Source organism: Anabrus simplex, chromosome 1, assembly GCF_040414725.1.
Source record: "Anabrus simplex isolate iqAnaSimp1 chromosome 1, ASM4041472v1, whole genome shotgun sequence".
NCBI lineage: Eukaryota > Metazoa > Arthropoda > Insecta > Orthoptera > Tettigoniidae > Anabrus > Anabrus simplex.
Window position 1 is genome coordinate 1,498,971,424 of NC_090265.1, and position 26,483 is coordinate 1,498,997,906.

At 38.8% G+C, this 26,483-nt stretch overlaps 1 protein-coding gene across 1 annotated transcript in view; it reads right to left on the reverse strand.

The window, feature by feature from the left end:
- LOC136861351 (uncharacterized) overlaps window positions 1-26,483 on the reverse strand; it is a 266,754-nt gene that overhangs the window by 199,486 nt on the left and 40,785 nt on the right. Inside the window, exon 2 of the mRNA XM_068226128.1 lies at window positions 13,622-13,736. Within this exon, the coding sequence (XP_068082229.1) occupies window positions 13,622-13,724 (103 nt within the window). The 5' untranslated portion in view covers window positions 13,725-13,736. The remainder of the gene's footprint in view (window positions 1-13,621; window positions 13,737-26,483) is intronic.

The window sequence follows — 26,483 nt, forward strand, 5'->3', positions numbered from 1 at the left end:
CGGACCATTTATATTGGTAATATAAGCAGTATGTTCCAAGATGTTAATGGACAGATGGCATGGAATGATAGACAAGTAAGTTTCAGTGGTGTTTATCAAAGTAGGAAAGATCACAGTTTGAAGATAAAGTTGGATTTCAAGAGGACCAATTGGGGCAAATATTCACTTATAGGAAGAGGGTTTAGGAATTGGAATAATTTTCCAAGGAAGACATTCAATAAATTTCCAAATTCTTTGAAATAATTCAAGAAAAGACTATGTAAACCACCTGGTCGACTGCCCTAAACGCAGATCATTGGTGACTGAAGAAGACCGATGTGGGAAAAGACTCATAGAATGGGCAGAGCTAAACAACATGCAGCTCTATCCCGAAGATGTACATTCAAATCAGGGAGATGGAACTCTGAAAACACTCCTGATTCGTGCTTTATATCTAGTGATCATTTGGAACATAATTTACCAGTTTTTCTATAAAGTGCTCATTAACTCCCCATACAGTCAGCACAGACCTATTCTCCTTGAAGCAGGCATCCAGATAACGCTTGTTATAGATCTTCAGTTCTCCCACGCCAGAACTTTGATAAGGCCACCCGTGGAAAATATTCAAGTAATCTTGACAGTAATATAAGGACCCCACAATATACTAACAAAATTACTGTAGGCTTATGAAGGCTATGCTTGCAACAGCTAAGAAGCGTATTCCCAGAGGAGTGCGAAATAATATATACCAGGTTGGAATGAAGCTTGTGACAAGCTCTACACTGAATATCAGAACAACGAAGGAAATGACGCTGCTGATGATCTCCTTTGTGCTTTAGATTAAGACAGGTGGTATAGGTGGATTAAAACCATGCACTTCATGGACTTTGAACATTCCAGTACAAGCTTTTTGAAGAAGTTGGATAGAAGCTCGTACTTCTCAACCCAAACCGGCAGTTTCACCCAATGAAGTCACCACTCGTACTGGTGGATTGTCAAAAGTGGAACCTGATGTTCACCATAAGAGATTTATAAGACGAGAATTATCCTTTATGAAAAGACATTGTACTTCAACATCCTTCACTCCTTTCACGGAAGATGATGTTCTGGTAGCCCTGAAGGGGATGAGAAATGAAAAGACTCAAGTCAAGGTATGGATGGATTTCTTACACAATGAAGCCTTCCTTATGCTAGGGAAGCCTGCTGATCGCACTGAAAGTTATAAGAAATTTGCTCTATTGAGTATTTGTTATAAACTACTGGAGCGACTCATTTTATAAAGTTGTAGGAGGTCTGCTGTCTGTAATTTCCTTTGATTCCCATATTTTTATCTGTTTTAAGTCAACTGAAGAGCATAACAGTTTTTAGCTTTCTTGTCTGTCTGTCTGTTTGTTTGTTTGTTTGTTTGTTTGTTCCATCATCGCGGGTACAGGGTCGAATAGATCTCAACCAAACTTCATATTTAGAGTCTGCTCAACCAAAAATAGGGTTTGATATGCTTATGATTTAAAACTCACAGAACAAACTGGAGGTTTATAGGTCAACCAGAAGAGGATTTTTAAATTTTCTCCCGCACTACTGCTTTTCTCTAAAATCTGTTGACTATATGTGAACTGTCCCTTCGTTTTAAATCATTTTTGTTATGTACATCATTTCACTTACTCTTCAAATAACAGACAATTACTATTTTCTATTGTTGCCACTGATGCTTTCACGGCCCGAACTTATAGACATGATACTGTATAGGCTTTTGGGCTTATGCTGTGTCAAGAAAATAAGGTTAAATTCTTTACGTTTCACAGAGAGCTGTGCTCTGCGTCCTCAGAAGAAATCTTGACTGTCCACGAGAAAGGCTTCTTAAACAATGACTCTTTGAATTTAGATGTTATAATAGAAGTGGAAATGGTACGTTCATACAGCACCAGATGGTACTTCATATTTAGAGTCTACTCAACCAAGAATAAGTTTTGATATGCTTATGATTTAAATCTCACAGAACAGACTGGAGGTTTATAGGTCAACCAGAAGAGGATTTTTTAGTTTTCTCTCGCACTATTGCGAGTGGGTGTATTCTTCATCTGCGTCCCCCAACCACAGGGGGATCTTCAATTATTATAGACTTTCTTAACTGCCTTAATTACTCCATATGTAGCCTATAAGAGTGTTAATTCCAAAACCTGGTCTCTCCTCATTTGAGTGACATTATGCACTATTTCTTTCCTAGGAGCCATCTGGTGGCGAATGAACATACCATTTCCACTTCTATTATAACGTCTAAATACAAAGAGTCATTGTTTAAGAAGCCTTTCTCGTGGACAGTCGAGGTTTCTTCTGAGGACACAGAGCACAGTTCTCTGCGAAACGTAAAGAATTTAACCTTATTTTCTTGACACGGCATAAGCCCAAAAGCCTATACAGTATCATGTATATTTTCTATTGGTTTATTGCTCTGCAGCCATTGACAGACACCCTCACACACCGACTGTGAATCTACCGGTTGTCATGACAAAGTCTACTTGCCAACAGGGAAATAACATAATGCCATTTTCGTCATCATTCCTGCAAACTCATTGTTAATTGGGTAGAATGCAAGAGAGGTGTCAAGCTGCCATTCTGAGGGATATTAGCAGAATACTGTTCAAGGTTACAATCGTACTGGAATAGTGCTAAGTGTGGTTGTTAATATTTGAACAGTACCGCAGAGTGTAAGCCATTATCTCACATTGTAAGGTGTTTTTTGGGATTTGCTATAATAATTACCGTATTTAACCTCTACTTCAGTTTTCTGCTTTAATTTCTTATTCTGCCCTGCCCTTTTAGACTTACGAAATAACACAATAAGTCATAAGGGGATGAATATTTAACATCCCCTCAAGCTAAGTTTCTCTTTTGTTACTGCTCTCAAAAATCCATAAAAAATATGATCAGAATTTAGTGAGAGATATTTCATTTTTCCAGATGGTATTTACTTACATATTTGTCTTATCTGACTGTCCTCAGATATTATCATATCTTCAATTATTGATGGTGATGATTATGCTTGTTGTTTAAAAGGGCCTAACATCTAGGTCATCGGCCCCTAATGGTACAAAATGTAATGACAAATTAAAAGTTCAAAATCATCCACTGACTAAAATAAAAATGGCATGAAGAATGAATGGAGGGATATGAATTTAAAACAATCAGTGGATCCGACCCAAAAACTAATATAAAAATAGTATTACTGACCAAGGGACCACTTCTAATGCACAATCCTGGATCAAGGAGGCTTGTTGGCTAAAGGCATCCAAAATCCAGGTCAACAGCCCCTCATAATAGTACTTTTTGCTAGTAAAGTAGAACCATGGTATTTGTCATGTTGGGGTACTAATCAAAAGTAAAAGATGTGGTGCTGATAAAACCAGATGAGCTCTGTAGAGAAACCGAAGTAATAGATGGTTTTAGTGATCACGAAGCTGTTTTTGTCGTAGTTAAAAATAAATGTGAAAGAAAGGAAGGTATTAAAATTAGGACTATTAGGCAGTACCATATGGCTGATAAAACAGGCATGAGGGAGTTTTTAAAAAGTAACTATGATCGCTGAAAAATGGTAAATAAATATGTAAACAGGCTCTGGGATGGGTTTAAAGCAATTGTTGAGGAATGTGAAAATAGGTTTGTTCCTTTAAAGGTGGTAAGGAATGGTAAGGATCCACTATATTATAAGAGAGAAGTAAAGAGACTAAGAAGGAGGTGCAGACTGGAAAGAAATAGAGTTAGAAATGGTTATGGAAGTAAGGACAAATTGAAGGAACTTACTAGGAAATTGAATCTAGCAAAGTCAGCTAAGGATAACATGATGGCAAGCATAATTGGTGGTCATACAAATTTTAGTGAAAAATGGAAGAGTATGTATAGGTATTTTAAGGCAGAAACAGGTTCAAAGAAGGACATTCCAGGAATAATTAATGAACAAAGGGAGTGTGCATGTGAGGATCTTCAAAAGGCAGAAGTATTCAGTCAGCAGTATGTAAAGATTGTTGGTTACAAGGATAATGTCCAGATAGGGGATGTGAGTAACACTAAAGAAGTATTAAAATTTACCTATGATAACAATGACATTTACAGTAAGATACAAAAGTTTAAAACTAGAAAAGCAGCTGGAATTGATAAAGATTTCTGGGGATATACTAAAGGCAATGGGTTGGGATATAGTACCATACTTGAAATACTTATTTGATTATTGTTTGGTCGGAGGAGCTATACCAAATGAATGGAGAGTTGCCATAGTAGCCCCTGTGTATAAAGGAAAGGGTGATAGACATAAAGCTGAAAATTACAGGCCAGTCATTTTGACATGCATTGTATGTAAGCTATGGGAAAGCATTCTTTCTGATTATATTAGACATGTTTGCAAAATTAATAACTTTTTTGCCAGAAGGCAGTTTGGGTTTACGAAAGGTTTTTTGACTGAAGCTCAGCTTGTAGGATTTCAGCAAGATATAGCAGATATCCTGGATTCAGGAGGCCAAATGGACTGTATTGCGATTGACCTATCTAAGGCATTTGATAGGGTAGATCATGGAAGACTACTGGCAAAAATGAGTGCAATTGGACTAGAAAGAAGAGTGAATGGGTGGCTATATTTCTAGAAAACAGAACTCAAGAGAATTAGAATAGGCGAAGCTTTATCTGACCCTGCAATAATTAAGAGGGGAATTTCTCAAGGCAGTATTATTGGACCTTTATGTTTTCTTATATATACCAATGATATGTGTAAAGAAGTGGAATCAGAGATAAGACTGTTTGCAGATGATGTTATTCTGTACAGAGTAATAAATAAGTTACAAGATTGTGAGCGGCTGCAGGATGACCTCGATAGTGTTGTGAGATGGACGATGGACAATGGTATGATGATAAACGGGATTAAAAGTCAGGTTGCGAGTTTCACAAATAGGAAAAGTCCTCTCAGTTTTAATTACTCCGTTGATGGGGTGAAAGTTCCTTTTGGGGATCATTGTAAGTACCTAGGTGTTAATATAAGAAAAGACCTTCATTGGGGTAATCACATAAATATGATTGTTAATAAAGGGTACAGATCTCTGCACATGGTTATGAGGGTATTTAGGAGTAGTAGTAAGGATGTAAAGGAGGTGGCATATAGGTCTCCGGTAAGACCCCAACTAGAGTATGGTTCCAGTGTATAGGACCCTCACCAGGATTACTTGATTCAAGAACAGGGAAAAATCCAAAGAAAAGCAGCTCGATTTGTTCTGGGTGATTTCCGACAAAAGTGTAGCGTTACAAAAATGTTGCAAAGTTTGGGCTGGGAAAATTTGGGAGAAAGGAGACGAGCTGATTGATTAAATGGTATGTTCCAAGCTGTCAGAGGAGAGATGGTGTGGGAGGACATCAGTAGACGAATAAGTTTGAGTGGTGTCTTTAAAAGTAGGAAAGATCACAATATGAAGATAAAGTTGGAATTCAAGAGGACAAATTGGGGCAAATACTCGTTTATAGGAAGGGGAGTTAGGGATTGGAATAACTTACCAAGGAAATGTTCAATAATTTTCCAATTTCTTTGCGATCATTTAAGAAAAGGCTAGGAAAACAACAGATAGGGAATCTGCCACCTGGGCGACTGCCCTAAATGCAGATCAGTAGTGATTGAATTAGCATAGACTCATGGTATTCCACACATGGTGGTACAACTCACAAGTATTGTACATCGCACAGGTAACACAGACCCATGGGGTTTCTCACATAATGGAGACACTCATACGCAACGCAAACTGATGGTGTTCCTCACCTACGTGTACTAATCACGGACACCGGTATTCCTGAGGTGTTCCTCATATAGTGGGTACTAATCACAGGCAAGTCAGACCTACGGTGTCGCTCATATAGTGGTACTAATCACAGGCAACGCCCAGACCCGTGGTGTTTATCACAATGATACTAATCACGGGTACTGGAAACCCACAGTGAACCACTCTCTGCTACTACTAACCACAAATCTCTGGTGTACCTAATATAGTGGTACTGCCCGCAAGTAAAGACGACTCTAGCTGTTCCCCATGTGATGGTACTAATCAAAAGTAGTTTCATGGTTCTAATACAATGATCACTTGGTCGCCCCTTCTAAATCGCCTCTCACGACAGGCAGCGGATACCGTGGGTGTATTTTTCGTTTGCATCCCCCACCCACAGGGGGTAGAGAGAGAGAATACGAAGAAAAAGAAAGGATCCATCACTTCGAAAAATGAAGTAACGGACAATGAAAGGCGAGGGCCGCGAAGGGCGTGAAAATGAAAGATTCCTTAGGCCTCAAATGCTCTAATACCGTCGGGGTCGGAAAAGAACAACAGTTGAATAAGGGAGGTCGGACAGGATAGACGAAAGTGAGGAGCCTGGCACAAGTAAGTGGAAGCAATGCCAGGACTCAGCTAAGGGCCCTGTGGTCGTCAACCCACCCTCCCAAGCTGAAAGTCCCTTGGGCCCCTTTTAGTCGCCTCTTACAACAGGCAGGGGATACCGTGGGTGTATACTTCATTTGTGTCCCCCACCCACAGGGGGATCTTCAATTATTGTCGAGTTTTTTAACTGCCTTAATTACTCCATATGTATAGGAGTGTTAATTTCAAAACCTGGTCTCTCCTCGTTTGAGTGATATTATGCACTATTTCTTTTGTGCATTTGCTCTTTTCCAGTCTATAATTTCCCTAATTAAGTCACATCAACTGTAATACAGAAATTCAGAAGAAATAGGAAGGACCGCCAGCTTACTAACACAGATCAATTGTCTGTGTTCCTAAAATTGGAAAACTGCTGGACATATTTCAACCAAACTACGTATTTATAATCTACTCAATCAGGATTATGTTTTCAGGTGCATATGATGTCAAGGTCATCACATGGAGTTAGGGTTTATAGGAAGATTATTCTCAAATATATTCTTTAACGTTACATCTATCAAAAGACTGTGTATAACAATCATTTAAGAATATGTTATTTACATTCATTTATGCCATATATATTTATTTATTTATTTATTGTACAATGTTTAATAACCAAGATGCTTCGAAAACTAGGATTTTTATTATTATTACTGCAAACTGCTTTACGTCGCACCGACACAGATAAGTTTTATGGTGACGATGGGATAGGAAAGGGCTAGGAGTGGGAAGGAAGTGGTCATGGCCTTAATTAAGGTACAGCCCCAGAATTTACCTGGTGTGAAAATGGGAAACCACGAAAAACTATTTTCAGGGCTGCCAACAGTGGGGTTCGAACCCACTATCTCCCGGACACTTGGATTTTTAGTCCAAGCCCATGGGACACTTGGTGCATGTCACTAGAGGGTGGGTAAACGGAAAGAACAAAACAGCCATTTTACTCTCATAAAACAGATAATAAGAGAGGTATTCGAAGTGTTCTACTACTCACAATTCCTTATCCCCAATTTTGATAGCTCCTTTTTCTTTCTCTACTCATCACCATTGTCTTGTTCTTCTCAACGTTGATCCTCAATCCCCATATTCAACACATTTATCTGTTGTTGTACTCCTCCTTCTCCCAAGATCACAACATCATCTGCAAACATTCATTCATTCGTTCCCCTCTAAATCTTCCCCTGCTGCCTTGACGATGTCATCCATTACCATTACGAACAGTCAAGATGCAGCACACTCTCTTGTTTTAGACCATTGTCAATTCCAAATCATTCTGATCTACCCACTGTTATCTTCACATAGCTGCGACAGTTATCAAATTCTGCTTTTATCATTGTTATTAGTTCCTTGCCAATGCCCCTGTGTGTCCGGACTTCCCAAACTTTTGTTCTGGGGATGCTGTCGTATGCCTTTAAGTCTATAAATTCCTTCCCACATTCTCAGCTCTTTTCCATGATCCATCTCAGAATGGAAATGGATTCTAAAGTTGACCTTACACTTCTGAATACAAATGGTTCCTCTCGTAACTGACTTTTCAACTTTTCTCTCATTCTCCTTTCCAATATCCTTTCCATTATCTTGGCAACATGGGACATGATAGCAATTCCTTGGTAGTTAACATACATCTTATTCCTTTCTTGAATATTGGTATTATAAACCCCTTTTCCCAATCTTCGGGCACTTTTTCCCTCTCTCCATACACACTTGGTATTCTATTAGTCCACTGGAGTCCTGCAACCTTGATCATTTCTAGGACTTCTTCCCCCATTCCCACAGCTTATTCCATCTACATCTTTTTAACAGCCCATTCCACCTCTGTCATTGTAATGTCTGATTCCTTCTCTGTTACTTCCTCTATTCCTGCTGCCTGGACACCTTTCCCACATGTCTGGTTTCTCATGTTCTGGGGATACTGTCATATTCTGTCCATCTGTTCAATATCTCATCACGTTTTGTCGGTATTCTTTATTCTTCACAAACTCTGTGTTCACCGGTTCATTCCTACAGTTTCTTATAATTTGAAATAACTTTTTCCCCACAGTTCAAATCTTCCTTTACTTCCTGGTTGAATATTTCCCAATTTTTCTTTTTTTCTTCAGCTACTACTTTTTTTGTACACTCTTTTTGTTTCTATGTAACTCGCTCTACTCTCTTCAGTCTTGTGTGTTTTCCATTCCTTCCAACTTTTCATCTTTTCCCTTAGAGTAGGATCTCATTAATCTGGATCCCATTAGTCTGAACTTCACTTAATCCAGACAGCCGTTTAACAATAATAATAATAATAATAATAATAATAATAATAATTTCGGAGATGCCGATTGCCCGAAATTTAGTCCCGCTGGAGTTCTTTTACGTGCCAGTAAATCTACCGACACGAGGCTAACGTATTTGAGCAACTTCAAATACCCCCAAACTGAGCCAGGATCAAACGTGCCAAGTTGGGTTCAGAAGGCCAGTACCTCAACCGTCTGAGCCACTCAGCCTGGTATACATCATTAACCTCTTCGCTGTTAATACTGTGAGCGACTATTAGAACCCTCCGTGCTGAATTATTTTTTAAAAACATGCCACAAAATACATGAAATATATGAAATGTGTGCAAAAATGATAAGTTACTTCATATGAACTGGCAAAATAATTCCTGAACAGCTTTCAGCTATATTTTTTTCCATAAAATTTAAGATCAGAGAAAATCGGGGTTGTCCACAGGAGCTAAAAATACTCTTTCCTATATGTCATTTCACGAGAGTTTAATCCTGATGTGAACATGGTATGTCCAAACCTCCGCCAAAGAAAGAGTTGTGATTCGCTGAGCATGTAGTACAGACCTCCACCACGTCAACGTCTCGTGTTCGGACGTACAGGAATATGCATCACATATGACAAAAGTGCGAAGATCTGAACTTCTGAATAAACTACTAAACCTGGATTCTGTTCACTTAGTTTATGAACACATTCACAATGCACTGCCTATGGTCACTTCTGAACGGTTTTCCTCTTTTGTGCTTCACTACAGGCGATGGACGTACCTCTTGCTCCATTTCTCTCACTATGAATACCCACACTAACTGCTGCTGCAAGATGCAACAAATTCTCTCCACGCTGTACAGCTTGGGACTTTCCCCGACTACGAGGAGACTTCCCGTATTACACCACGCCTTGTGCCTTTCTCGTTATTTAATCACTATTTTATCAACAAAAAAACATATGACAACCATATTTTAATTTGATTACGTATTCTTCCAAACTCTCTAAATGTAATAAACTAAAATAAAATAAAATTAATGCGATGTACTACTTTTCTGACTTAAAAATCAATGAAGGTATTTATTAATCCACCTATTCACTTTGTAACCACATATAAGTGGACAAAAAGTATTGAATCAGTGGATTAATAAATACCTTCATTGATTTGTAAGTCATAACAACTTTCAATACGGATTAATCATGAGATTTGTAACATGTAGTACTACTTTTCTTCGAGCTCGCATACAGTCGAGTGAGTGCAACGGTTGCTCCTCCAATCAACTACGTCTATGTTCACATGAAAGGGAGGGTGCTCTGCCCATTTGTTTACATCAGGATTAAACTCTCATGAAAAGCAGTATATAAAAAGTTTGATATTCCTCTTTCAGAAGTGCTAATTTCTCACCAAATTTCACAACGCTCTTTCAACAATTACGAATGTGAGACATTTTAGCTATTTTACAAATCAGGGTTGTCCATAATAGCCAAAATACTCACTGATCATTACCTTGAATAGATCGGATAAGACTAATTATTTCCTAATAAAAAGAAATCAAAGAACATTTCATTACTTAATAATGTAACAAAAATTAAATTTAAGTTATAGTCTTCAAAACTTCACTAATGTGTGCTATATTTCGAAGCAGGAGTGAACACAGAGAGCCACATCACATGTACCGGGTTTCTCACCTTTTCTTTTCGCCAGTTGTGTTGGAGCAGACATGGCAGCATCTTGTTGGAAATTTCTTCTTTAGAGTAGATTGTACAGGGAATAGGAAATGTCTCTCTGTCAGTCTGAGTGGTTGGTCGCGAAATGTAGGATGTCCTCTTTTACTGGTTTGTCTAGAAACGTGGTACTTCTGGATGAGTTTCCTTATAAGCTGTAGCGGGAAATCTGCTAGAGATATATTCTGTCCAGTTTTTACATTGAAGAGGGCATGAGAATTTAGAACAGTTATATCAAGCTGGTGGAAAAAGAACTTTCGGTATCATTTCATTGACTTTCGCACACACTCGACAGAACTAATCATCATGAGTGACCGGTCAACACGACCAATGTACTTGTTATAGTCAATAATGAAAAGGGGTTTCTCTACAGGCAGTCTTGTCTGTCTCTCCATCTTCCCTGTAGGTCTCATATTGTCAGTATGTCGTGTGTTCAGCATACAAACTTCCCTATGATCGAACCACCTGATGGCAATCACGTTATCTGTCGCTTTTGATTCACTTTGTACTTTCTTCAATTTTGTAGTGAATTTTGGCATTTCTCTCCTGTTCTTTTGACGATACCACATGTATTTGTTTATTTTTCGTGTAGGTGAAAATGAAATGGCGTATGGCTTTTAGTGCCGGGAGTGTCCGAGGACAAGTTCGGCTCGCCAGGTGTAGATCTTTGGAACTGACTCCCGTGGGCGACCTGCGCATCGTGATGAGGATGAAATGATGATGAAGACGACACATACACCCAGATCCCGTGCCAGTGAAATTAACCAATTATGGTGAAAATTCCCGACCCTACCAGGAATCAAACCCGGGACCCCTGAGACCAAAGGCCAGCACCCTAACCATTTAGCCATGGAGCCAGACTTTCGTGTAGGTGATCGTACAGTTGTGGACTTTGATACCAGTTATGTATCCACAATGTATGTCCTTTCTGCAAGTACCTCTCAATTAGCATCCAGACAACTGCACCTGATACCCCAAAATTCACGTTCAGGAATTATTTCTGTAGGTGACCCTGTGTAAACAATAAAATCCAGCATATATCTGGTCTCACAATCGCAGCTCACAAATGTCTTTATTCCAAATCTGTGTCTCTTTGATGGGATAGACTGTATGAGTGAAAGCCTGCCTTTGAAAAGCATCAAATTTTCATCAATGCAAATGTTTTCAAACGAGGTGAACGTTTCTCTGAACTTGTTTCTGAGATAGTCAATTAGAGGCTTTATTTTATACAGCCGGTCACCTTCAGACTGACTGTTGTCATTGAAATGTAACAACCACAATAATAAGAGATACCTGTCTCCAGACATGAAATCCAAGAACTATATGTCATTATTAGAGAATCAGTTGACCAGTATTCAAGAATTGTATGTTTCTTCATTCTTGCCATAAGCACTGTCACGGCAAAAAAAAAGTACAGTTCTTCAGGTGTGGTTTCCCTCCATTTCTGTAGCCTTGAACTTTGAGACGGTGGCATTGTTTCCGTAACAAAAAACTTATTTGTTTCAACTGCTGTATGCTCCATAATTTCTCGTGAGAAGAACCACTGAAATAAAAGCCGTTGGTTCAATCATGAAAAACACCGAATAATATACCCGATGAACTGTCATCAAAACTGGGTATCACAGGACTAAACATATTACCTGTGCGTTATTGAAATAAATCAGTCTCAGAACAAATTCTTTTTCTGTTTTGTGGAGTTGGTACTTGAAGCTCAGCACTATCACTGTCACCACTGTCACTCGGATAATGATCACTACCCAAATCACTGATATCCCAGTATTCATCTTCCAATTCAAGAGTATTCACAGCTTCTATAAGTTTGAAATCAAAAAGAATGTGCCATCCGTTACTTGAAGCCATTTTTACAAACCCTGGACACAGCTGCCTTGCAGGATTGCCAATCTAGATTGCACACTAAGATGAGTTCATTATTTCAGATATTTGACCACAAATAGCATTAAAATGCAGTCCCCATTTTCACTGATGGTCCATTATGCTGCAAAAAGATGTAGCTTGTTGCCACTCAAGTTTGGAAAACAAAGGAAACTCCAAAGGTATCTATTTCCTTTTCAGAAATTTAGCTAAAGTTACCAACGTGATATCTCGGACACAGCAAGGACATGACGTATTACCACGCCCAAGATATCTTGGTCGTAACAGTGTACGGGTTAACAGTAGGTAGAGCCCTGTGCAGATATACAAAATATATCCGCACTTCCTTCATCCGCACCCGCGAATGGTTATCCGCGTATAATGTAAATATTTAACTACAGTATATTACACCTAAGGTATTGAAATGGATAGATCTGTTTACATAATACAATAGGCCTGATACCTGGCACCAGACCCCTCAAAGTCATAGGTTTATGAGGGATTTTCTCGTGCAACAACTACCATAGTTGTTACCTTTATTCCTTCCATTAATGAGGGCAGGATCCAGTTAGACTTAGGCAAGAATTACTGCTTAAAAATCTTAAGGCTCTTTATATATCACCATTCATCCATACCAATATCAAGGGTCGCCTAACCACAAGCACAAAATGACAGTATACCTGAGTGAAAATTAATAAATTTTATTATTTAGAAATGACCAGCTAAATTATACGCACAGCCAAACAGTTTGCATCCGCCAAGACACTAAATTCGCGGATATCCGTGGATTTGCATCCGTGCAGGGCTCTAACAGTAGGCAGCAGCATTAAACTCAATTTTCACAAATTTGATGGTCAGCCCATTTTTGCGTGCATCCATTCAATTAGTGAATTAGTAAGATTATGTAAAGATGCCCCATAACATTCACAAACATACAGGAGTTAAAATATCAAACATAATAATATCTGTAATGAACATGGCAAAATATACTAGCAAATATTTACCACCTGCAGTGTTTACGAAACAGATAAAGAACTTATAGGTAATATTGTGGTCATCTTTCATAACACTTTTTCACTTCTATAAATTAAGCAGCAGGTTCGATATAATTTCTTCATGAATATCAAGCTTTTATTATCCATCATTACACCAAAAGAAAACCTTTGTATTCTTTATACGAGTTTTTACTTGAACAAAAGTAAAATATAGTTTGTTACTTACATCCACTAGCTATATGATATTTAAAACAATGTAACTAATGTATTGATTTTATTTCTGTACTACTATCACTGATTTCATTACTGCTTTAGAAGATGAGGATTGAGGAAGAACAACAAGAACTCATTAATTTAGCAAATATAACTCACCGTTATCTTCACAGTGGAGTCTGTCATTATAAGACGCAACCGAATTATCCAGTCTATGTCGAGGAGTGAACACATCTTCCTTTTCGTTAGTCTTAGTTCCCATTCTTCACAATAACTAGAATAACACGAAAATATATAAATATACTTCTTGGGTTAAGGCTTTTACAATGTATAATATTAAACAACAACAACAAGAAAACCCAAGCTGCTCCACAGCATTTGTTATAAAAAGGTCAGATAACGTGTCTTGATATAAAATTGCCCCATACGCCGTCCAGGTACTTTTTTTGAACAATTACTTTTAGGGAAAGGAATCTCTTGCAGAAAGAAAGAGATCGGGAGAAAAATAAAACTGATCTTACTAGAGATGAGGCAAAGATCAGAAACCTCAAACAATTACACCGAAACAAGAAATGAAAAAAATGAAATGGCGTATGGATTTTAGTGCTGGGAGTGTCTGAGGACATGTTCGGCTCGCCAGGTGCAGGTCTTTTGATTCGACACCCATAGGCGACCTGCGCGTCGTGATGAGGATGAAATGATGATGAAGCAAAATTATGGTTAAAATTCCCGACCCCGCTGGGAATCGAACCTTGGACCCCTGTAACCAAAGGCCAGCACGCTAACCATTTAGCCATGGAGCCGGACACCAAAACAAGAAACTGAACATTAAAAGAACAGTTACAGATGAAAAGACCAAGACTCAGTTTACGGCTCCGTTATGTTGACGATACATTAGCAATTATTGACAAACAACTTAACAATATTGATAACATCCTAACGTTCCTAAATAGTTTAGACAAAAACATAAAGTTCACAAAACAAAATGAGATCAACAATTCAATAAATTTTCTAGACATCAAAGCCTTCCTTTACTCCAATAACTATAAAAAACAAATTATTAAACCCAAATTCCCATTAGCAAGCCACATATTACTGTTTAGTATACAGGTTGTTAAAAATCCCTCTTTCAAAAAATAATTTTAAAAAGAATTAGATTTCCTAAAAGAAATAGCCAGATTCAACAGGTTTAATCCAGACATGATCAATAAAACCATTAATAAGGTAAAACTAAAATTAGCCACAAACCTTTCTCCAATAAAACCCAACAAACCAAAGTACGCAAAGTTCATATTTAACAACCCAAGTATCCATCAAATTACCAATCCTTTAAAAAAGCATGAGGTAAAAATTCCTTACACTATGCAGAACACTAATTACAATTTATTTTTTAATCATAACTCAATCAATTTAACCAATAATCAATATTCAGGCTGATGTAAATACAGACTAACATGCTCAGTATGCAATTTTTCTTATGTTGGTCAAACTTGCCGCAGTTTTTTAAATAGATACGCAGAACATTTCAACGCCCAAAAACACTATTTCTCTGCGATGAGTAACCACATGAAGGATACAAGTCACCCATTTACTACAATAGAACGTGATTTACAAATCTTAAAAAGAATCAAAAAAGGTAAACACATGATGGAATGTGAAAACGTATACATCTTTCTGGATCAGTAATTTAACAAAGACAAAAATTTAAACGATGTAATAGATTTAAAAAAAGCTCTCTCTACAAACAAATTTCAATACTATTGCAAAAATCAATTCTTCAGGACAGTTATTTCCATAAAATCTTTAGTACTAAATCAGTAAACACTCCTATCAATTCAACATACACCCTGCTCCCCTCCCACTGCCAGCAACTCCCCCTCATGCGCAATGAATAAGTCCGTGATGATTATGATGATGCTTGTTGTTTCAAGGGGCCTAACATCGATGTCATCGGCCCCTAATGGTACGAAATGAAATGAAAAATTAAATGTTCAAAATCATCCACTGACCAAAATTTTAAAAAAATTTCATGAAGAATGAATGGATGTGAATTTAAAACAATCGGTGGATCCGACAAAAAAACTATCATAAATAATAGCATTACTGACCAAGGGACCACTTCTAAAGCACAATCCTGAATCGAGGATGCTTGATGTCTAAAGGGGTCGAAAATCCAGGTCAAAGGCCCCTCAGAATGGTACTTATCGCTAGGAAAGTAGAACCGTGGTATATGTCATGTTGGGGTACTAATCAAAAGGAGCAAAGACTCACGGTATTCCACACATGATGGTACTACTCACAAGTATTGTACGTCGTACAGGTAGCGCTGACCTATGGTGTTTCCCACACAATGGCACCACTCATAGCCAACGCAAACCTATGGGGTTCCTCACCTAGGTGTACTAATCACGGGCGCCGGTATTCCCGTGGTGTTCCTCACATAGTGGGTACTAATCACAGGCAACGCAGACCCACGGTGTCCCTCATATAGTGGTACTAATCAAAGGCAATGCCCAGACCCATGGTGTTGCTCACATGGGTACGACTCACAGGTACTGGAAACCCACAGTGATTCACCCTCTGCTGCTACAAAGCACAAACCTATTTCGTACCTATTTCGGTCCCAAGTCCGGAATGAGAAAGGAGGAGGGTTTGCTGGTCTGGCACCCAGCTGTAAAACTGCCAACGCCGAGTGTTGGGCAGCGGGAAATAACCTGACTCCCTAAGGGGGCCAACAGCTTCGGGCGAATGAGCCCCTTTGGGTGGGGTGATGGTCCCCACAGTGGAGGAAATGCCACTGGAATCCATTATGCAGCGTCTGTTCTCCAGGTTAGGGGCGGCTGCACAAGGCGTCTGTACTCCAGAGGAACGGCCTCATTATCACCTCACTGGATCACATCCAGAGTTGTAATTCGGGACCTAGTCCCACACAGGTGACACCTTGACAGTCAACCATGGAAGGTCTTTTAAGGAATACTCCACCGGCTGAACCAAGAGTACAGAGAAAGCAGCATTCGAATACGGTGGGCTACCACCTGAAAGATACCGTGAAGTCGGAGGCACGGAAATACCCCAGTACCACATACACGAACAAGACAAAACAAGAATCAAACCAAAGCAGATAACATACTTCTCTACACACAATATAAACTCACTCATGCAAACCGGTAAACTAAAAGTGATCACCGACATAATGGACCAACACAAAATTCTTATCATGGGATTACAGGAAATTAGAAACACTGACCAGGATGCCTTAGAATCTCAAGGGTACAGACTTTATAAAGGTAAACCCGGGAAGAGAGTGATGAAGAAAGTCCCACAATTTGGAACAGGATTTTTGGTCAGCCTTAAAATAATAAACTCAGTTCAAGAATTCAGATCACAGTCTCCATGACTCTCAACGCTCACCTTAAAGGCATCTAATAAAATCTATACTATAACAAATGCCCATGCTCGCACTAATGATAAAAACGACTCCTCAAAAGACCAGGAAGAAACAGGAGAATTTTGGGACCTATTGGACCAGTCCATAGATAACATCCCCAAACACCATATAAAATTATTAATAGGCGACTTCAACACTCAACTAGGCAGAGAAAGAAAATACCGCGACATCATCGGAAAATGGCCAGCACACAAGAAAACAAATAAAAATGGAGAGAGACTTGTTGACCTGTGTAGAAACCATAATTTAATCTCAAAATCTACATGTTTTAAGAGGAAACCTCAAAAACTTAAAACATGGAAACACCCTGACTACACTAAAGGAGAATGCAACTGGATCACGTCTGCATGGACAAATACCACCACAAAGAGATCTATAACGTCAAAGTCCCCCGAGGAATAGACACAGGTTCAGATCACTACGTATTTAAAATTAAAATTAAACTCACTCCCCAGAGGAGGCAACAAAAGCAAGCCCTTAAAACTAAAAGAAAAATAGATCCTACCCACCTAATCAACAACAAAAATTACCAGAAAGCAACTGAAAAAATAAAAATCACAGATAAACTTGAAGACTTAGTACACAACCTTAAACAAATTGCAGAAGACCTGGCTCCAATTAAACCACGTAAAAAATACCAATGGTGGAACAGTAATGTGATGAAACAGTGGAGAAAAGACATCAGGCATGGCTATTACATCAGTCCCAAAAAAACAGAAATATCCTATCAAAAGCTAGTAAAACAGAGAAAAGAAACTATGCAAGTCTTAAGAAGAATAAAAAGACAACATCATAAGGACACCCTGCAGTTAATTGAAGAACAATTCAATAAAACTCAATCAAGGGACTACTACAAAACCTTCAGAAAGCAGCTCCAAAAATATGAACCCCCGACCCTACTGATGAAGGATGAAGGTAAGCTGGCCCATAACAATAAAGACAATGCAGAAATTCTGGCTAAACATTTCAACAAGCTTTTAAATTGTGAGGAACCTACAGAACTCCTTCATTTGGACACCAACACCCCGATAAAGACATCACCAGAGAACATCAATCCCCCCCCACAATAAAGGAAGTCTACCAAGCTCTGAATAAATTAAAAAACTACAAAGCGCCAGGAGAAGATCAGAACTTTGCGGAAATCTGGAAATATGCAGGAACATCAGCAAAAGTTGCCCTCCATCAACAACTTGTCACTATGTGGATTAAAGAAGAACTACCAGAACACTGGACAACAGCCCTCATCATCCACTACACAAAAAAGAAGATAAAACCGACCCTAATAACTACAGGGGAATCTCGCTCCTAGACATAACATACAAAATATTTTCAATAATCATCCTTAATAGGATAAGTTTACAACTTGAGAAAGAACTAGGAGAATATCAAGGAGGTTTCAGACCCTGGAGGAGCTGTTCTGATCAGATCATGAGTCTTAAGTTGATAATGGACTATAACAGGAGAAGAAACAGAGATATGGTGATGACATTTGTAGATTTCAAGAAAGCTTATGATTGCATCCACAGAGAATCTCTGTTTAAAATTTTAAGACACCTTGGACTACACCCCAAATTAATAAACATGATAAAATTGACTCTCACCAACACCAAATCAAAAGTGAAGTTTAGGGGTGAAACATCAGAGACATTTGAAATTGGGCTACGGCAGGGAGATGGGCTCTCACCACTATTATTTAACTGTGCTCTAGAAATGGTAATGAGGGAATGGTTTAGGAAATGTCCCCCCAAAATAAAGATTTGCCGAAAAATCAAATCAAATTGCCTGGGTTTTGCTGACGATTTAGCATTACTAGCAGTGGTCATGAAAGAAGCAAAAACCCAGATAACAGAACTTCAAAACATTGCAAATAAAATTGGCCTCAAAATATCATTTGAAAAAACAGAAATTATGCCGCAAAAACCAACACAGCTAAAAGAAGTCACCATAAATGGTAATAAAATCAAAATAGTAACTCAATTTAAATATCCTGGAGAAGTAATAACACATAACCTAAATGAAAAAATCTCAGTCCAAATAAGAACAAACAGATTAGCTAAAACACAGAAGTTAACATGGGATATCTACAAAAAGAAATGTCTATCAATAAATACAAAAATAAAACACTACAACACAGTTATAAAACCACAAGCTACATATGCAGCAGAAACACTCTTTCACCTGAATAAACAATCAAAGACTGACAGACTTCAGAACATTGAAAGGAGGATTGGAAGAACTTGCATCAACAAAAAATACCAGAAAGATGGACAGTGGCGGTTAATACCTAACAAAGTCGTGTACAAAGAGCTAGAACCCATTACAGATACTATGCGTAAGAGGAGACTGGGATTCTTTGGACATATCATGAGGATGCAGGATTCAAGACTTCTGAAACAACTAGTACAACACAATCTCGTCTCAAAAAATACCACAACAGGATGTAAATGGATCAGAGAAGAAAGAGAGGATCTGAAGGAAATAGGCCTTACAACAGAAGACACCACAAATAAGATAAAATTGAATACAAAACTCAAGAATACAAACCTCCACTTTACCCTTACACAAAACAAACCAACAACACGCACATTTTCAACTGAGGAAAGGGCACGAAGATCGGAGCGTCTGAAGAAGTACTGGGAGGACCACAAAGCCCGAACAATCCCTTCAAAGAGACCTGAACGACGGACTGACTAAAGTGATCCTATGTGGTCATAAAAGGAGAAGAAGAAGAAGAAGAGGTACTACTTGCAAGTAAAGGCAACCCATGGTGTTCCCTGCGTGATGGAACTAATCAAAAGTAGTTTCATGCTTCTAAGACAAACATCCCTTGGTTGCCCCTTTTAGCCGCCTCTCACGACAGGCAGGGGATACCGTGGGTGTATTTTTCATCTGCGTCCCCCACCCACATGGGGAAGAGAGAGAGAGAAAAAAAAATCAGTCACTTCGACAAATGAAGTAACGGACGAAGAAAGGCAAGGGCCACGAAGGACGTGAAATGAAAGACTCCCTAGGCCTCGAATGCTCTAATACCATCGGGTCGGAAAAGAACAAGAGTTGGCCAAGGGAGGTCGGACAGGATAGACGAAAGTGAGGAGCATGGCACAAGTAAGTGGAAGTAATGCCAGGACTCAGCTAAGGGGCCCGTGGTCGCCAATCCACACTCCCACGTCGAGAGCCCATTGGGCCCCTTTTAGCCGCCTCTTACGACAGGCAGGGGATAGCGCGGGTGTATTCTACATGTGCGTTTCCCTCCCGCAGGGGGTGAATAAGCCCTTAGCCACACCTTCTCAAGCTCAACCCCCTCCACCAAAACCCCACAGCTACAACACGCGAAGTAAGAGTTCGGTGGCTGCCAGTAGCTCTAAAGATCTCAACATAATAAGTTAACATCTCAGTGGTCGAAGGGTAAGTGTCAATACTTTTTATTTAACTTCCACTCCTAGTCCCCTCCTTTCAATCCCAGGTCAATAAAAATTCCACAAAAACTTATTTAATTACAGACTTTCATCACACATTGGGCTATTACTGTTTGACAATAACTATTACAACATCGTTCCCTTTTGACCACCACACTTACTTCAACACATCCAACAACAAAGAGCTACACCAATTCAAAACTTTTCCTACAAATACCACATCAAAGAAGATGGCCCAATGAGGTCTACAACAAACTTTAATAATGGCCAACAGCATCCAGTATTCAAACTAGTAATATCTCAAAAGAACCGTGCCGTATGTGAATTCTTCAACTTTATATGTACAAAAAGCTAATGCAGTACATATTAACTCCTTGAACCAAGGACTATTACCAGATGAAATTTTAATGTTCAACATTGTTCAAGTGTTTAACAATACACCATTTTATAATTAATAATCAAATATACCACCTTATGTCATAATTTCTCATATAATTGTTATGTTTTTCGACTCAGCTATTGCTATAATTATTGTCAATCCAATAATATACTACATCTTATTTTTTTTTTCTATTTGCTTTACATCGCACCGACGCGGATAGGTCTAATGGCAACGATGGGACAGGAAAGGCCTTGGAATGGGAAGGAAGCGGCCGTAGCCTTAATTGAGGTACAGCCTGGTGTGAAAATGGGAAACCACGGAAAACCATCTTCAGGGCTGCCGACAGTGGGGTTCGAACCCACTATCTCCCGGATGCAAGCTTATAGCTGCGCGCCCCTAACCGCGCGGCCAACTCGCCTGGTCACCTGACTCACAAAACATAGTTATAAATCAACAGTATTTCATGAGACAATTCCAATCAGGTACCTGATTTATTCTTAAGGTGAAACTATGGATGATGATAAATACAATGAGAGGCAAAACATGTACCACCTAATTTAATAATTTGTTATATTGACAATTTGATAAGGACAAAGCCCTAATTTTTAAGATTTTATTGTATTGAATAGGTGGGTAAACAATAAAAACTTACTAGTTTTATTTAATATAACCCGCTAAGTAATGTACACATTGTGGGCTAGGGTAAGCCATTGCCTGCAATTACTGGAGTGATCATTTAATGATTTGATTTTATGATTTCTCGAAGTTGACTGAACTGAAGACCTATCAATGCCTCATGATTCCTCCGCAGATAATTCCAGAGAGAATAATACAACAAATGAAACAAATCCGTCTAGTAGAACGGACAGACGGACTGAACAAAGCCGTTTTTAGTAAACTTTATTAGTATATATAGATAACAACTACTTCCCCTGTAAACCATGTGATCTTACCACACCAGAGAGGCTTGCGTGTACCAACGGAGCAGGTAGCCAAGCCGTAAGTGCAACCATATCAGACGAACTAACTAATAGTTCATTGGAAGACGGGGGATAGCAGCCTTTCAGAAGTTGAAAGGGCAGCTGATTGAGAAAGACATGACCTTGTAATAATAATTAACATGGCTTAGCTATGTTGACACTGCGACACGGTTGAAAGCAATGGGAAACTACAGTCAGAACTAAGTCCCGAGGACATGCAGCTCTCACTCTATGAACGAATGAATGAATGATGTATTGATGATAGCTTCCTGCCAGGTAAATTATTCCAGAGGTAAAATAGTCCCCCATTTGGTTCTCCAGGTGGGGACTACACGAGAGAGAACAATCATCAGGAAGATCAATGCCGGCATCCTATGAGTCGAAGCAGGGGAATGTAAGAAGTTGGAATCATTGTGGTAGGTTACAGGATCTGAAAAGGGAAACAGATAGACTAAAATTACATGTAATACGAAGGTTATGCCGAAAGTTTTTAGCAGCGTGTAAACCATAATTCTGAGGACAATGGGATTATTTTCATTTGAAAGAGCGATGCTTTTTGACCTTGGAACATGTGTGCGCAACCCCTCCTAGCGGTAATTCCTCCACAGTGAGGGAAGTAAGCACAGGCAGTGCTGAGTCAGACACGGTGCAAGATAGATCTGTCGCGCCACAATTTTCGAGCAATGACTTTTTATGATTATAAAAAGAAATTAAGTGCCGAAGAATGTCATTCTTCTTTGCTGCGCGTTTTTGGTGAGGCTACCCCTTCTAGAACCACAGTTGGAAATTAGTTTCGGGAGTTTTCAAGGGGTCAGCAGTCAACTGAAGATGAACCTCGTCCCGATCACCCAGCAACAGCTGTGACTCAAGAAAACATTGATGCTGTGAGGGAAATGATCAAAGCAGATTCACATCTTACATTTTATGACATTGAAGGGACCTTAAATATTGGGTCAAGAGCAGCGCAGACCATCGTTCACGATTATTTAGGCCTTACCAAGAGATGTGGCCTTTGGGTGCCACATTCCCTGACAGAAAGCTAAAAGGAGGAGAGAGTGAACTGGTGTCATTTCATGCTAGAAAAATTCAATGGAGGACAGTCCAAAGACACCTACAATATCGTCACAGGTGATGAAATATGGGTCTACCATTATGTCCCTGAAATGAAGAGACAGTCTTCTGTGTGGTGCTTTCCAGGGGAGGAACCACCCACAAAAGTTTGACGAAGTTGGTGCTCCGGAAAGAAGATGGTGGCATTTTATTTATTTTTATTTTTTTTTTACGAAAATGGGGCATCTCACCTCTGTGACCTTGGACACACGTCGTACAGTCAATGCTGAATGGTATGCGAATGACTGTCTGCCCAAAGTCCTCGCCACTTGGAGGTCACAGCACCCAAAGTCAAAGAGTGGGCACCTTCTGCTGCATCACAACAATGCATCTGCATACAGGGCTGCCAGAACAATGGACTTCTTGGAAAGGGAAAAAGTGAGAGTGTTACCTCATCCCCCCTATTCACCTGACCTGGCCCCATGTGACTTCTTTCTGTTCCCTAAGACCAAGGAAAAAATACGTGGACAGCGGTTTTCGTCAGATGAAGAGGCCATTGCAGCGTACGAGAGTGCACTAAGTTACATCCTGAAAGAATCTTGGACTGAAACGTTTTTTAAGTGGTTTCAGAGAATGGAAAAATGTATACGTGCCAATGGAGAGTATTTTGAAAAGTTGTAATTGTTGTTTCGCAAATGAAATTTTTTTCTCACACTCTGCTAAAAACTTTCGGCATAGCCCTCATTATTAAATTAATGTTGTAATGGTCCACCTTTCAATACTATATATGCAATATTTTGATTTACATTAACTAGGGACTAGTTTCGGGATGGGCTAGCCATCTTCAGCCTTAATATAAAACATCTAATAACTAAACAAACGTAATTTAGTTAATGTAAATTAAAATATTGCATATATAGTATTGAAACGTGGACCATTAAAAACATTAATTTAATAATTATTATTGTGATTACAATTCAATACGGATCAGAACCATGAAGTTTATATCCTATAAAATTACATGTATGTAGTTCACATAAGTGAAGTACGCTGACAGGAAGAGCATAATTTTTGGTTAGGCGACTACAGAATTATCAACACAGAATCAAACAGGGGAAAGGCAGGAGTTGGTTTAACAATGAATAAGAAAATAAGGCAGCAGGTAAGCTACTATGAACAGAAGAGCAAACGGATTGTTGTTGTCGATATAAGACACCATGCCAGCACCCACTACAATAGTGAAAGGTCTATATGCCTACTGGCTCAGCAGATGATGAAAAATATCAAAAGAATATACAAAGAGAAAGATGATTTAATACAACACAAAAAGGAGAAATGACCGGGCGAGTTGGCCGTGCGCGTAGAGGCGCGCGGCTGTGAGCTTGCATCCGGGAGATAGTAGGTTCGAATCCCACTATCGGCAGCCCTGAAGGGGCTGTACCTTAATTAAGGCCACAGCCACTTCCTTCCAACTCCTAGGCCTTTCCTATCCCATCATCGCCATAAGACCTATCTGAGTCGGTGCGACGTAAAGCCCCTAGCAAAAAAAAAAAAAAAGAAAAAAAAGGAGAAATGAAACTGTGATGGGAAAATGGAATGCAGTGGTAGACCAAGAAAGAGAAGATAATGTAGCAGAAGAATTCAGACTGGAACAAAGGAATGAAAGAGGAAGTTGGCTGATAGAATTCTGCACCAATCGTAATTTAGTCCTTGCTAATACTTGGTTCAAACACCACAAACGACGACTTTATATGTAGCTAAGACCTCGACACACTAAACGGTGTCAACAGAATTTATTTTGATTTGGAGGAGAAATTCATAAACAAGGTGTTAGATTGCAAGACCTTCCCAGGAGCAGACATGGACTGTGACCACAGCTTGGAGGTCATGACATACCGTGTGAAGCTGAAGATATTAAAGAAAGGACGAATATAAGGAGATGGGATATGAAGAGATCTGTAACCTTTATTTACTGTACAATCCTGTTTACGTGATTATCCCAATGAAGATCTTTCCTTATATTAACACTTAGATACTTACAACGATCCCAGCGAGGAACTTTTGCCCCATCAATCCGGTAATTACAACTGAGAGGACTTCTCTTTGTGAAACTCTCAACCTGACTTTTCGCCCGAATTACTATCATACCATTGTCTGCCGCCAATCTCAAAACATTGTTGAGGTATTGTTGGAATTGCTCACAATCTAGTAACTTATTTATTACTCTATACAGTACAATGTCAAAGTCCTAAGGGAGGAAGACTCAGGGTCAGATCACTATGTTGTTAAGATCAACATAAAATTAAATCCAAGGGTTAAGAAAAGACCTCCAAATAAAAATAATAAAAAATTTGACCCTACCACCTTAATAAATAATAGGGAGTACTATAGGAAAACAGGAGAAGGATCTGTCAACACTAACACATAAGAAGAACTGACCACCAAACTGAAATCGACAGCAGAAGAGTTAGCTCCAACAAATCCTAGGAAAAAACATGAATGGTGGGATAAAGAATGTGACTAGGCAATTGAGAGAAGACACCAAGCTTGGATAAATCATCAAGCTAAAAAATCAGACAAATCAAATTTAGAACTAATAAAACAAAGAAAGTCAACCTATAAAATCATCAGACAAACCAAACGCAAACATCTTAAAAATACCTTATGAAAGGAAAGAGGAGAGTTAAAAAAAAAAAAATCAATCACAAGATGATTATAAAACCTTTGGCAAATACCTTAAAAAATATGAGCCCCCAATAATGCTGAGAGATAAATCAGGAAGGTTAGCCCATATTAATCAAGAAAATGCAGAGATCCTCGCAGAGACATTCAACAAACTTTTAAATTGTGGTGACCCACTGGAAACGTTGGAAGTAAATACCGACACACCCATTTTAACCAACCCAGATCTAATAAATCCTCCAACTATCAATGAGGTAGAATTCGCAATTAAGGAGCTAAAAAATTATAAGTCATGTGGTGAAAACCTAGTCTTTGCAGAAATCTGGAAAAATGCAGGGAAACCAGCAATTATAAATCTACATCAGCATCTAGTCAAAATGTTGATCACAGAGAAAATCCCAGAACATTGGACCTCAGGTGTAATCCATCCATTATTCAAAAAAGGAGATAATACTAATCCAGACAATTACAGAGGAATAACCCTTTTGGACGGCACTTACAAAATGTTCTCCCATACAATTTACAATAGGATAAAAAATATTCTTGAACCACAACTTGGAGAATAGCAAGGAGGATTTCGCCCATACAGAAGTTGCCCAGACCAAATTCTCAGCCTGAAACTAATAATGGAATATTACAAATACAGAAATAAACAGCTGTTTATTTCATTCATAGATTTCAAAAAGGCTTATGATAGTATACACAGACCTACTCTTTTAAAAATCCTCAGATCATATGGCCATCCTAAATTAACAAAAATTATTGAACTAACTTTAACCAACACAGTTTCAAAGGTAAAGTTCAGGGGAGAAATGTCAAATGCTTTTACAATAAATACAGGCCTGAGACAAGGTGACGGATTATCCCCACTGCTCGTCAATGTGGCTCTAGATTACATCATGAAAATCTGGCAAAAAGAAAACCCACCTAAAATCAAAAAGGACAAACTGCCTAGGGTTTGCAGATGATTTAGCTCTTTTAGCCCTTGACATGGAAGAACTCTGTGCTCAGATCACCAGTCTCCAAAAAATTGCATTAAAAACAGGATTACAAATATCCTTTG